The following is a 15366-nucleotide window of genomic DNA, read 5'->3' on the forward strand; positions in this document are numbered from 1 at the left end:
GTGATCGCTTATTTTGTCGACCACTGTTTCCAATATGCATGTATAGTGTCGTTGGGATGCATCATTCAGCTGGATGTTTCTACGACCGCCTACAGATACCCACATATATATGGACGCATTCACATTTTGCATATTGCATAAACAAGACAATTTATTTAGAGAGGAACATTTGTACAGTGGTAGGAGAGGTGCAGCCCCCTTGGCGGATTGATTTACGCCCCATTGACGCTTTATCAGGCTCGTGAAAAAAGTCTGACCAATCATTTCGCTCCGAGCGCACAGCCCCAGCAACCTAGCTCTACTTTGTTCGTAGGCTAGTAGAAGGCTAGTAAAAAAAAGACTTCTGTCCTATATGTTTTCAATTCAATGAACCGTGAATTGTATAATGTCCGAGAATGTCAATTTCTGGAACGCTGAGCAACTATTATGTGGACTCTATAATAAGTCACGAGAGCGAAGATCCGACTTCAGTCAGGTTTTCCAATGTACAGTATTCCAACTCCAGGCAACCGGGGGGACATGGCGAGCATCCCGAATTCCCCTCTTGTAGCTTCCAGCCTAAACCTCCAGTTTTTAGCTCGTCCTGGAGCCCTTTCAGCCCCCATGCCTCCAATGGCTTACCAGCGGTTTACCATCCATACATCCCGACTCAGCCCGTGCCTTCCACCGACACCCGATACATACGCACTTGGCTCGACTGCGCTCCGCGCTCGGAGTCCCTCCCCGGGCAGGGRCAGGTCAAGATGGAGCCGCTACTGGGACACCTCGGGGAACCCCCCAAAATCGGTGGACACGAGTACATTTTGGAATCCTCTTCGGCAAGAGAGATGAATTCCAGCCAGGGCTCCGGATTCGAGGACAATAAGGATATTTGTGAAGTTAGCGAAGACAAAGACGGGCCAGATCAAAGTAAGTTATAAAACGAGGAAGTGAACAGTCTGTAAAGCTTTTAATGCTGTCATAAAACAGGAACAAAGAGATTGCGAGTCATAGAGGCTCACTACCAAATCTGGTCCCGTAGTGTGCGTCTAACTTACTATGTATGTTTACGTTAGAATTATTATCATACATTTATAYATACATCAGGTCAAGGTATGGATGATACTCTGTTTTGGATTAGTGCGATATTTCACGTGCGCGGTTTTCTGCGCTGTCCTGCCTTAGTTTTGGGGACCAACTGGTAGTGAATATAATTTTACTGCAGCCCYTTTCACACTGAGTTGTGTAAGTTTTGGCACACAGTCTCTGAGAACAGGCTCTCTGCGCTCAATTGCACTTTAGTGCAGTTCATTTTGYCAGCAGCTTGTTTTAATCCAGTAATAACTGAACAACACCTCTAGAAAAACGTCCCTCTATTGAACTATGTGCCAAGAGTCTCTCCAAWGTAAAATTAGGGGTTACCAGGGCAAGGCCCTCTTAACTGTAGTCAATATTTTAGTGTAAATATCCTCTCTAAGGGGAAACGTGCTTTTATTTTATTCACGTCTGTTGGCATTAGTCTATTTATAGACGTTTAATGTCGTTTAGAAGGTGGAGTGTGGGGGATTGGGCTATATGTTCGTTTTTGCAATTATTATTTTGGCAAAGAAACCGCATTGACGACATTTTCTGGAAAGCAAGTTTTATTGATGCCTTTAGGACTGTTGAGTGGGCAAGAGTTTCTCTTTAACACCAGAAAATGAATCTGAAACATTTTCCAAGTGAGACTCTTAGTTTTTTTTTTTTTTTACTAGCAGACTCATTTGTCTGCTATATGACATTATGTGGAGGATGTTGGTCACTACTCTCAGTTGACTCACTGTTCTAGCCATGCCTATGGTTGCCTTGACAGAATAAAATTAATTTTCTGTCCTTTACCAACACTGCCTCATAAGAKCAGGCTGGCTATTAATCAGGCCTGGAGCCGAGCCGGAGTAGAAACCTATTTATGTGTGCTACTCTGCAAAGCACAGTCTTGTTGAAATAGGCTGTGCGTGCTCGCCCGGTAACGTTTTGTTGCACCGGGAAACTGAGAGATATACCATAAATATAGGCTATCTGAGGCCTAACCTTAATTGGATGGGTCAATGTTCTGACTGATGCTCATTTTCGAGTAGCATGGACTGATGGTGGAGACGGACATTGATTTTAATCCACAAAATGGGTTCACGCAAACGTGAACTCTGTAATGGATGGTGCGCAACAGAATTCCCCTTTGTGTTGCCCTGGGCGGCATTCCAGAATAAACTACGTGCAAAGGCAATGAAGTTGGGAATTACACGTCCCTCTTTGTGCTAGCAGCCGCTCGTGAGTGAAAAAAAAGTTATTGCCTCTGAAGTTTATTAAGTTATAAGACCAGCCAACATCACTATTAATTGTTGTATGTTGGCTCCCTGGGACAGTTCGGGAAAAAATATATATAAAATACGATGCAACCTTATATATAAAATACGATGCAACCTTATCGTAGAGAAATGCAATAACGAATCTCTCTTGGCATATACGAAAGGTCAATTTCTCAGACTATTAAGGTGAAATTGCAAAGAGACACGATGGTATTATAACGGTCTGCAGCCATTATGTGTTTCCATCCCAACATTCGTCACAAAACGAATGTTTTGTGACGAATGACCCCATGATCATCCAGCGACAATACCCTCTTAAACGTGCATTGTTGCAGATCATGTCTTTGAGCTGTCTCATAAGTATTTAGATGGCACACCTCTATYTYCGACGTGTCCGCCGGCAACGGATAGGTTTACAGGGTTATCAATCATCCCCGGGGGGTTATTTCCTTTCATGATAAAAATAGGATTGCATCATACGATTTAGGATATTGGAGACAGTTGATGTGSTATTAAAGTGCGTGTCTAGGGGCATGGGCCGRTTGGATTTCCCTAMATTGGTTACATGTATGTAGCCTAAGAGAAATGGCCATGGGCTTCAATGAGCCCAGATTTTTTGTATCTGTAGAAATGCCCAGATCCATTGTCCAAAGCTATAACCCTTCACATATCCATACGCGTTATGGGATAGCACTGGATGGTTTGTCATGCAGTGACAGGAAAAGCCCTGACTTTGCACGGGATGAATGACACTAGGTGATTATGTACTTGGGGAATGCGAAGCACCACTTTGCGTGTCACAAAGCCCACTTCTACCTCCAGTGCCCCGGAACAGGAATTGGTGTCCACTTGCAGATGCAATCGTTCCAATGCCATGCCTGGGAGATTTATATCCCCACGGCCTTATGAGTAATCACGGTATTCTCAGTTKAAGCTTTTCTAGGCCATTTGAATGCCATGGTAGCCCAACATGCAGGCTCTACACAGTGATGTTATACCAAAAACARCTGTGAAGAAATGTAGATGGGCCTACATGAAAATACATAGCATGCATTCCCGAGAAAGCCACCAGAGAGGAGAGGCGTCTCCACGGAGACAGCAAGAAATGTTTCCCCTGGAACATTTCCCATAAAAAGGAGATAATCCACTTTCCAAAGCAACCGCATTTGAGGGGGACTGCATTTTTGTTTGCTGTTGCATTTTTGTTTGCATTTCTGTTGCTCACTATAGGTCTCTCATAGTTCGAATGCTTTTGGCTCTGTTGGGGGAGGGTAGCTTCTTCTCATAACCATGCTGCGCTTTCTTCCCTAATTGCATTCGGCTGAGGCCTGCTAACCAAGCCGAAGGGTGGAGTGCATTGCAATGATTGGAGGTTTTGACAACAACAAAAAAACTACGGGATACGGAGAATCATAGTTTACGAGATAACATCACATTCCAAGTGTTCCATCCATGTAGAGTGCACTTCTCACAAACAGGGTGATTTTCAAGGTCTAGTGGGGTGAAGAACACGAGTACCTTTTCCATTCTCTTGGTGTTTCCCATGTATGATATTGTTATGGTAACATGAAAAGACACCTTGTGGTCCAGGAAGTACCTTCATGGTAAACATGTACAGTGAAGGAGCTGCCTGTCCTCTAAACCCATTTACAAGACCCACCAAGGTCACCTTCGGCCTGAGGGGAGGTGATGGACTACTTTCCTCTCTCCTCTGCTCCATTACATTACCGAACACTGTTCCATTTGGAGCAATATGAGACTTGGCTTTTGATATCACTTTAACTCAATTATGTATCGCATGGGCATGGAAATCTTGTTATTACGCACGCATGTTTGTATTTAGTTATGTTATTAGGCTTGCTAGTCTAGGGCCTAWTCTGGTCTGTGTTTGTTTGCCATTTACTAAAGGTGTCCGTCTGACTTTCCCTTGTAGATGACCCCTCTGCCAACTGGTTGCATGCCCGGTCTTCCAGGAAGAAGCGGTGCCCTTACACGAAATACCAAACCCTCGAGCTCGAGAAAGAGTTCCTCTTCAACATGTACCTCACCCGGGACAGAAGGCATGAGGTAGCACGCTCGCTGAACTTGACCGAGAGACAAGTCAAAATATGGTTCCAAAACCGACGGATGAAAATGAAGAAAATGAATAAGGACCAACCCAAGGATTAAGAAAAAAAAGGGAGTTATATTAAAAATACCACCATCACAAAGAGTCTGCTTTCGCGTGACTTTTTCCTTAAATAGGCATACATGGACTGTCATGGGTAAAGTGGGGGTGCAGGAGGCTTGTTTTTATTATTTTCCATATCGATGTGAAAAACACCCCCTGACATTATAGAAGCGCAGACCAATAGAGAAAACTCTTATGGTCCTTTGTAGCTGAGTTGGTATAGCATGGCGCTTGTGACGCCAGGGTACTGGGTTTGTTTCCCGGGACCACCCGTACATAAAATGTATGCACGCATGACTGTAAGTGCTTTGGATAAAAGCGTCTGCTAAATAGCATATATTACATTATATAGTAGAAAGGAGGGTGGATTCACGCGGCTCTTTCTCAAGCACTACTTGTATCACGTATTTATTGCTTTACGCATGACACCAACGCTTCATCAGGAGAGGCATGGAGGTGCTGAAACGTCGGTTTCATGTGGTCATTAATACATAAGAGGAACGGTTGTAGTTAAAGGGAGTGTGCGACCTGCATTTATTCTTATCTTTTTGTTTTTTCGCTCCATTCCTCTCTTCAGCTCCATAGATACGCCGTACATAATTGGTCTTTCACGAAAAATACATTATTTTATTATTCGAGCAGCAGTTCCCCAACTCAGTCGCCCCAATTATGTTATATTGTAAATCGATTAATAAGCTAGTGTAAAGGGGTTGGCCTGTTATTATTATTATTATTATTATTAGTGTATTATTTATAATTCCTTGTAGTCACATCCCCCAGAGCCCCTTTGACTGGCTCGTATTTAGCAAAATATCAGGGTTCCATGTATTTGTTGTAATCCCTTTAAATACTAACTCAACAGGTATGTGCACACTCTTATATGTATCTATTTTTTCTACATGTGCATCATTTTACCTTCAAGTTCCTTGTGCGTAAAAGTGCGTAATAACCTAATAAGGGTTTCATATGGAAAGGTCTATGGCAAAGCTCTCCAACCCTGTTCCTGGAGAGGTACTCTCCTGTAGGTTTTCACTCCAACTCCAGTTGTAATGAACCTGATTCAGCTTAYCAACCAGCTAAATATTAGAATCGGGTAMGGTAGATTAGGGTTGGAGTGAAAAGCTACAGGACAGTAGCTCTCCAGGAACAGGGTTGGAGAAACCTGGTCTATGGGGTATTTATCCTTTAACATTTCCTTGCGGCCAATGTTACTATTTCGTTGTGTAATTGCTAAAAACACAACTTAAAGAGTTTAAGCCGCTACTGAGAGTAAATATTTTAGACTACTTTGATGTGGAAATTAATCAGGAATACGTGTTTTCGGGTAAATAGCGCGACATGGTATATTTCATTGAAGCATCATATGCAACATGTTAGTTCACATTCAATATGAAACCTTGTTCGCGACTGGGGTTAAGCCTAGTTTTATATAGTTCGGTCTGCCAATATAAGGTCAGTAGACCCATTGGCCTGTAGCCAACTTGCATTCATCTAATGACTGTGCATTCTAACAGTGGAACGTTTTTAAACATTTACGTGGAAATGAAAGGGCCTTCAATAACCCGCCCGTTTACACTTTCTCTCGTTTTGATATATGCCATAAAAAGATTTACTCATATGCGCTTAAATACAGGATATAACATCTGTCGAAGAAAAACAAGCCTACATTGTCTAAGAATACAAATGTTTACATTGTTAGCGCATGCCTAATATCATAATGAAATGTAATTTATTTCTTTACGTTTGTGTGWTTTGAAAATGAAATCTATCTGAAGAAAAGCAGTTTTTGGATGGTAATATTTCTAATTGATTGTAAATAGGCCTAGGTGAATAACCTCGACGGTTTTAATTGGAATGAGTTGCATATGTTAAAAATTGGTGTTTTGGGAAATGACATCTGAGTTGAATGAGCAGAAGTCGTTTCTCCAGTTTTAGATATTGTTTACATGTTCTTGTCCAGAATGTATTGAGCGTTAACTGATTTAAACCGTGTTGTCGAAACAATAAGGAATGACGTACTTATTTGGTGTACATGTATTTTTGTTTGTTTTGTTTGTGGGAGTACTTACAAACATCCTGGGAAACTCTAATGATGCATTTTCAGTGAGATATGAAATGGGTGGCGTTTCTGGAGTCGCGCGCATGGCTGTTCTTCATTCGGAATATTAAGGAGCATTAGACCCTATTGTCTCTCCATGCGCTCGAGCCTCGCAGCTTTCATTAGAGAGGCCTTCAGGTCATCTCAGTTGGACCCTTCATTTTTAATAACAACAACGCTGTAAGGACCGACTCCAGAAACTACTAACCCACTCTCAGTCTTTTTTTTTTATATCACATTAATCTCTTGTGTCTCTCATGTAAATTGTATTCAGTCCTGTGTTGTTTATCTGTGAGATAGAACTGCTGATGCTGGATTCGTATTAAAAAATAGTTTACATTAGAACAATGTCTCGGCACTTTTTACTGCTATTGAGAACTTCATGGAATTAATATGAGATCAAAATGAAAATAAAGCAATTGTATTTATGATAGCCAGTTCCTTTTAGACAGTGAGAAGGTCTCGAGAGCGCGCAAAATAGGGCGCATATGCRCCTTCTCTGCGTGTGAGTGAGAACAAAACAAGTTTGAGCCTTTTCATATTTCCAAATTCATTTCATCTTTTAGGAGGAGCATGTGTTCAAAATATGTCTCGTGCGCCGGAGCATTTGTCTTGAATTGTACTTGAAGGAAAGGAGTCAATTTGGCCAAGTATGCACATGGTTCCCTGAAGAAGATACCCTTAGACCCAAGCATCCATTAAGATTAACCTATGGCAATATTTATCTTGAAGTCTTCATCTAATACGTTTATGAAAATTAAAAGTTTTGGTTATGTGTATTTAAAATGTGCCACTCTGGGTAGAACCCGAGAAGGTTAGAGAAGGACGTGGAATGAAACCAATCGGCTGTGTGAGGTAGGTTATGATTCTAAGGCCCATGTTCACTTTTTTCCCAAAGATGAACGCAAAGAAAACTGTATGATTTTTGAATGCGTCTTTCCAAAAATGGCACACCCAGCAAATGCCCAACCCTTTGCATAACGAGTTCATGCATTATATTTAACTAAAAAGCAGTGTATTCATGAACTTGGATGAAATAGTTTTATAGATATATTGCGCGTATTTTGGTACAATGTGTTGCATAATGGTACAATTCACACCCTATATCCTCCTATATCCTATAATAAACTATTATGCTGAATGTTTAATCGATTTATTTTCAGAAATGGAAAATAACAACATGGGCGTGGAACTCTGGAAACTGAATATAGGCTACGTGAGGTTGAATGTACAATAACATTGTTGGGTGTTATTCTCTGAATCCCTGCAGCCTGTAGTAATTAAAATATATCTTGAAGTTCGGGCCAACCAGAACTACTGGCTTGCAGATGTGCAACTGAGACATTGAAGTTTTTTGCGTCGCCAAGCATATGTGAATAAAAKGCCTATTTCTTCTTAAGTAGGCTAGGGGGTCAATATTGGTTATTACGGCTCTGTACCACCCAACCCTGGGCCTGTTATGATATTTTTCAGGAGGAAACAAACAGCAAAGAGGATGTGGGCTTTCGTTTGGGGAGGAGGAGATGGGGAAGCCGACTGTCATAAAAGAGAGAAAGAAAATTCAATGCGGTGTGCCGCAATAAAATAATATGACTGCAATAAAACTTTATAGGGTATACATTTCTGAAGGTTAAGAACTAAACGGCTGTAAAGCAAACACCGGGAGAATGAAAAGTTTCAAGTCCTCCTTAATAACTGTTTCGAGGTGTCGTGGGGTAGGCCTAATCCACGTTCTAGACTGGGGATTTACGTTGTTCCATTGCGTTTGTCGTTTATTGTTTGCTGCGTTTGTTGTTTACGGATTCCACTAGGAATGGGGGGGCTTGCGTGGCGAGGTCTGGACTTCCAGATGAACCGCCGGAGTCCAGTGTTCTCGCAGCCTCCCTTTGTTTCACTTCCGAGCGCATCCTGGCCGCCCTACAGCAGTGCCATAAAACGCCAGAAAAATATTCTGGCGAGACGTCTGACATAGGGGAACCTTAATCTGTTTACAACCTCGCGCCCAGGCTAGGCTGGCCATTTTGTGGCAGAACCTTACATTGTTAGGTCGTGGAATAGGTTATAATAGGTGGTCAGCTCTCTTACTTTTCAAAGCTCTGTTTTCCCATGTTCTCAGTTTGTAATTATGTTGTATAACAGTATGCTCGGATTTTGCAGGCATTCATTGAGTAAAAAGGCAAACTCCTGGATAGAGTAAATAAAATGTATCATGGCAATTTTATCATATGCCAGATTATCATACCAAATCTGAAATTACTATGATCGTTGCAACCTCTTTTTGACAATCATCACCACTCGTCACTATTTGCTACCACTATGAGGCCTACAATTAGCCTACCTCTACGACACTTTTCAAAGAAATTACCAGAATTATAGGATACAATTAGGCCCAACAATAATAACCAGAGATGAACGAATAGTAATAAGAAACATGTATATTATACTGTCTCTAAATTTCTTTGGCATTTAAATCTCTGCAAGCTACACTTCTCAAATATGTGCATAGTCAATGAATGTTTCTATTCATATAGATTTTTATTGTGATCAAGTTTTTATTATTATTTTTGGTTGACAGGTGAAACAAAAAACAAAAACCAACAGAAATAACATAAATGCTCATTTATCCCCCCACCCCTCCGCTTCCAACCCACAGGACCTGCTTACTTAAGTACAYATATTATAATAATGACTTTATACTGCCAAGTGTTGTAGTCCATAAGTTAATATTCTCTAATTTTGCACCATGTAGTCGAGAGATCATATGAGTAAATGTGCCAGGGGTACTCTGGGGGCAGAGAATACAGACAGGGGTTGAGTTTTGTCTTCATCTGGAAAGTCGCATAACTCATATGGGCAAAATGAATATTATATTGTCTCTAAATTGCTTTGACTTCTAAATCACGGCAAGCTAAACTTCTCAAATATGTGTACTAATGAGTGTTTCTATTCACATTGTTGATCATGTTTTTCCATCAACTTTGGCAAAAGTATGGAAATGATCATTTCCTAGCATGAGCTTGATTCAAAGTTCTTAAAMTAAATATTCGGATAATTCTTATTTTCGAAAATGGTTGAAGCCTAATTTACCCTCGTGTTTAMACGTCATTCGTTGTAGAAATAATGAATAACCTCACTTGCCATATGATTACAAAGTTACATAAATATTTTAACAGTTTTGTGTTATTATTTTTTCCCTTGCTGCATCTCAAATGACATGTTTCGTTTGTTGTCTGCATATTATCAAATACAATAAGGTATGCTTTCTATTAGGTAGATAGCTCATAGTGTAACAACTTAAATCAAACAAATATGTATTATATTATTTTCCACAATATGTAGGCCCATGTACGGCAGCGAATATTTCTTACAAAAATATGTTTGTATGCTACATATAGATATTCCTCAATTGATAATGTGTTGTCAATTAAATAGACCTACATAATTACACATTTTTAGCAATATTAATTAAACCAGACGGTATTAGGCCTATGTATAGACAGAGGAACAGCCATTGTGGCCTATATGTATTCTTATTCGAAATAAGGCCTATACTTTCACTGTTTAGTTGTGAAATACCTTCATTATGTGGGTGTATGTGTCGTGTTCATAGAATCATAAACTGGTAATAACCTGAAATCCCTGCGGCACACCTAAAATGGCCTCTTGATGGCGATGTTGGTCCACGAAAGAAAGCCTCCACTGTGTTGTCCGCCTATCCGGAAGTCCTTAGAAAACTCAGACATACCACTTACACCACCTAAACGTGGGCCAAGAGAGCCTCTTGAAGAGATTTTGAAGGGCGGCAAGAAGATTAATATAGGCCTATATGTTTCTCCTGTATGATGGTAAGATTTCAATTCAGGCCTATGTATTTGAATAGTGAAATAGAAGCGCATTGACAACGATTTGAACTATTTGCTTGCTTCTTCAGAAATGTTGTTAGCCTACAAATAATTTATTTGYCCTAAAGCACTTATATAGAGGGCACAGCTCTTCTGAGAAGATTATATAGCCTACTAATTTTAAATAATTTATCTTCTGTTGGTTTAAAGTTGTTGTCCATGACTTTGGGAATAATTATTCAAATCAACTGAATGCTGTGAAGGTTTTTATGATTTATTGTTATTCGACTGCAATATGTTCAACTTTGTAGTACAACTGTTATATTCATTATTTTTGATCGAAAAACGCTGTTCATATTGATGTTTTTCACAATGTAACGAAATATGGAAATAAGAGACTCTTGCTGTAAATCGTCATACTAGAAGTAAAATGCCGGGAAATTGGGTTCAACTCTACATTGGTAACGCTTTAGCGCTGTGAAATATGTTTGAATTTACATTAGAACCCCCTGATATGTAAAGGATAACAGTTAATTCAGTGTAGCTAATTTGAAAGTTTGTTATAATTCTAATAGATAGCTAATTGGTTTGGGTTAAGAACCTTTATGRAAATTACAGTACACTCCTTAACGTAGCCTATCGTGCCGGCACATGCTATAAAATATGAACATGACTAATTGTCCTACTGTAAGTTGGACATTCACATGACATATGTTTTCTAGTTTTCCAAATACACGGTAAAAGGGTAGTCCTCATTCAGTTYTTCAGGTCTCCTATGTCAATAATATGTTTTAAAAATGGCAACGGTTACATTTGACAGTAGCCTAGCAGGGCTAAGACTTGCATACGCACACTAGGAATAAAATAATGCACGCAAAATTGATATTTTCTCACTTAATTTCAACAATCCTGAACATATAGGCCTGTATCTTACATAATATCGGAAAACTGCATAACGCAAGAATAACAAAAAGTTACAATTCGTTTGGCTCCTACACTACAAGGTAAGTCATATATCGGCTAATATAGCCTAACTTAGAAATGTTATCATAATCTTAATTATCTAGGCTAGTTGTCCTAATACTAGAATTCTGAATAAATACTCGAAGACACTCCTCCTTGGCTTCATTTTGTAAATGCAAACTACGCTCTGCCTATTTCTTAAACCAATCACGTATAGACAGGCCTATATTCTCTTTAAAACTGATTTTTAGTCCCAATCCTAASAATATTTTCGTTTTTATGAGGTCATTAACGAACACAACMTTTCCACAAGTTGTCCCCTTGTTAGTTATTCCGGAAAATACGTCTAGGGGTTAAAATATCAGCTTCTATAATGACAGTCCGTATGGAAAACACAACTAAAATGACAATGAAATACTTGAATATTTCTGTATTGGTGAAATTGCTCCAAGTGAAGCATTTATGGCTTTGGTCGTGGAACCTCATAAAATCCTAACAGCTTTTTTGATGCTAGGTGTAAACAACAAACAGCCTCAGCGTTTATTGCATTTTATAGTTTGTTAAACCATTTACAACCACTTTCTCCATTATACCACGAGTGGCGCGCCTTCCAGACATTACATCTTTATGAATATCATATTTATAAAAATACGATAATCAAAATGTTAAATCTGACTACCTCGTTTGTTCTCAACAAGCCTCAGACGCTGGTGCGGAGGCTTTGACAAGTTGTTTTAGAACTGCAATTACATTTATAGGACTTGTTAAAACTGATACCAATTACATCGTGTACTTTCACAATTTGCCAGGGCGACCCTGACATTTTCGAAAAAGAGGAACCCACCTCGTTAGAATTTAGAAATGAATGAGTAGGCTATATGTGCATCCCTTTAGGTTGACCATTAGCCAGCCTACATGCTAAAAATCWATCTCTTTAAGAGAGGTTTTTAGAGTGGGTACGTTGGGGTGGGGGCGCTCTGTATTTGATCTGATGCGAAGCGGCAGATTTCTCATTAACTTACCCGCTTGAATATATTAATGCGCATATTCTCCCCTCCTCTCTCCCTCAACCCCCCTCTCTTTCCCTTAGTCCCTTGCTCCCTCTCCGTCTCTCTCCCTTTCTCTTTTTCTCCCTTTTTCATTCTCTCACTCCTTCCATATCAGAAGCCCGCAGAGCAGAGCAGTGTCCGTGTGGGATGCGAGAAGCCAATGAGATGAGGACCCGATAATAGATGCAAATTATCGTGAAAAGACACCGCAAAATATGAAACAACTCATTTGCAGCGGAGTAAATCACAGAAAACTGTTTGTGAACTGGCACCTCATACCGGAATTGTGATGCAGGAGCATTTCAGTGGAGACGATTTTATGGAATCGGCATGATTGTGGCTCCAGCTATTTAGATTGGATGTTTTGAAATACAACATCAGCCCATATATTGCGAACCAGCTCGGGTTCTTTTTTTTACCCAAGAACTCGTCAATTGCCTTCCTCTCGAGCGCTTGAGTCTTTATAATCACAAACAACAACAAAACCAACAACAACAAAAGATGAGTTCATATTTTGTCAACTCTCTCTTCTCCAAATACAAGAGTGGAGACTCTTTACGTCCCAATTATTACGAGTGCGGGTTCGCGCAGGACCTTGGGAGTAGACCCACAGTAGTGTATGGACCAGGCACTGGAGCAACTTTCCAACATCCCCCTCAAATCCAGGAATTTTACCACCACGGCGCGTCCACGCTCTCCAGTGCCCCTTACCAACAGAGTCCCTGCGCCGTAACATGCCATGGAGAGCCGGGCAACTTCTACGGGTACGACGCTCTCCAGAGGCAAACCATTTTTGGACCCCAGGACGCGGATTTGGTCCAGTACAACGACTGCAAGCTAGCGGCTGGTGGCATCGGRGACGAGACGGAGAGCACGGAACAGAGCCCCTCTCCAACGCAGTTATTCCCGTGGATGCGACCGCAATGTAAGTCACTGAAACACTGCTTGTGGGTATGCATGAAAAGAGGGAAAGGGGTAAAATGTTAAACCTTACAGCATCTGCCAGTAGGGCTGAGGTGCATTTCCTGTGTTTAAAAGGAGAGACACAGTGCTTTTATGGTTTTATGGTGTCCAAAACTTGCGAATCACTTTACAGTTTAATGACCCCGCCATATACAAGAGAGAGGGGAATAGACAGCAGAGCAAAGCTTTTCTCTCCATGTGCGAGCTGGCCCGCAGCTGATTCTCTTACTCCTCACCCCGGTTAAAGTTTTACTACTCGCTTTTACGAYTTACAGTGGTCTCTGGGATTATTTCGCTACAAGGTGGCCATTTCCCACAGGTTAGGCGCTTTATAGCTTCACCTAATGCATTGAGTAGCCTATGTGTGGGCGTCAGACATGATTTACTTTGGATTTTACTTCATATCCTATGAATGTGTGGACATTGAACATCCAATCATTTGAATTGTATTGCAGTGCTGATAAATCACTTCAAGTCAATCTAGGTTTAAGTAACCTTGGGGATATAAAAACGAGTGGATTTTATAATTGATAGCTTCACTCTGTAGGCTGAGAGACAATAACAATTGCTTATGGGGATATTGGGGATGGCGATAAGAGGACCGTATTTGTGAACTTGTATAGGCTATTCGTAATGGCTATTTGTATGTGTTCCTCAAACATGTCCCCTCATTTTGCCAACAGCTGCCGGACGAAGGCGAGGCCGACAGACCTACAGCCGTTACCAGACACTGGAGCTAGAGAAAGAGTTCCTATTCAACCCCTACCTGACCCGCAAGCGGCGAATCGAGGTATCGCACGCCCTGGGACTGACCGAGAGACAGGTCAAAATCTGGTTTCAGAACAGGAGGATGAAATGGAAAAAGGAAAACAACAAGGACAAGTTCCCCAGCAGTAAGACAGAGCAGGAAGAGATCGAGAAGGAGAAACGACAGAAGGAGCAGGGCGCGGGGACACACTCGTCCGGGGAAGACTGCGACAAAGCYAAGCAAATGTAAGCTATAGGGAGACTGGGGGGTCAAAATCAGCACCGCGGAAAAGGCGATAAGGAAAGAGGAGCCAGCATGTGGTTTTGTCTCGGAACATGGCAGCCTTTGGCTAGCCGTTCCAGGTTTGATTCAATCGATGGGAAAGTCTCCTGACGGTGACAAAGGACAGGACCATTCACATTGTGGTTGTTGGGAGACAAAAYGAAACATTTGAACGGGAAATTAAGCATTTGTACTTTTTATCTGATGTTGGAAAGTATTATTGTGTTAAAAATAGCGTCCTTTCTTTGTGGAACAATTATCGTGAAAAAAAAACATTTTTATTGTTAGAATTTTGACATTAACAATTATCTTGGCAGCTGTATAGTTTTTAAGTTAAATTGTGCAATTTTTACTGTTCTCACTTCAATGTTATGATGACGTAGCGAATAATGAATTCCAACAACATGAAACTGCCTATTTATGCTGTAGGCTTTCCTCTTTTTACACTTGTTCTTCCTTAGTTCGTTTTGATTGATGGTATTTTGTTGTCTTCCTTATTTGGGTAAGCATGCGCACAGTGCAAAAAAAAATGAAAAAATGAAAAAAAACACAATGGAAATAAAAAAGGATGTCATGTGACCCCTCGTTTAAACAGAATGTGTACTCTAGGCTACTCGTGAATTAGTTTATGGGGACTTGATGATACGCTTTATTGTTCTTCATCACTTTGTTCTATTGTCTAAACCTGGAAGCGGCGGAAGACAGAGGACACAATAAAGTTTACAAGCGAGAATCTGTGACATCATTGCTGTTCTCTGCTTAATTTCCTCTCAAGGTGTGAATCCCAATAGCCACCGTCACCACACAGACTGACTCAGCCAATTAGTAATCTCACCCAAAATGACACAAGTGCATCAAAACCTTCACCAAACCAATAACTATTTATGGCTACTGGGTGCATACTTCTAACCATGTAGGATGACGCAT

General features: G+C 40.7%; 2 protein-coding genes across 2 annotated transcripts; both read left to right on the top strand.

Moving 5' to 3' along the window:
* Positions 1-218: 218 nt before the first annotated feature.
* On the top strand, positions 219-6154 carry LOC112068778 (homeobox protein Hox-B9a-like). The gene is made up of 2 exons (XM_024135976.2): positions 219-909; positions 4258-6154. Exons 1-2 carry the CDS (start codon positions 396-398, stop codon positions 4491-4493), a joined length of 750 nt encoding a protein of 249 aa, XP_023991744.1. The 5' UTR covers positions 219-395; the 3' UTR covers positions 4494-6154.
* Positions 6155-12808: 6654 nt separating this feature from the next.
* Positions 12809-15018, top strand: hoxb8a (homeobox B8a). The gene is made up of 2 exons (XM_024135977.2): positions 12809-13371; positions 14093-15018. Exons 1-2 carry the CDS (start codon positions 12948-12950, stop codon positions 14404-14406), a joined length of 738 nt encoding a protein of 245 aa, XP_023991745.1. The 5' UTR covers positions 12809-12947; the 3' UTR covers positions 14407-15018.
* Positions 15019-15366: the final 348 nt, after the last annotated feature.

This window comes from Salvelinus sp. IW2-2015, unplaced genomic scaffold, assembly GCF_002910315.2.
Source record: "Salvelinus sp. IW2-2015 unplaced genomic scaffold, ASM291031v2 Un_scaffold712, whole genome shotgun sequence".
Taxonomy (NCBI): domain Eukaryota; kingdom Metazoa; phylum Chordata; class Actinopteri; order Salmoniformes; family Salmonidae; genus Salvelinus; species Salvelinus sp. IW2-2015.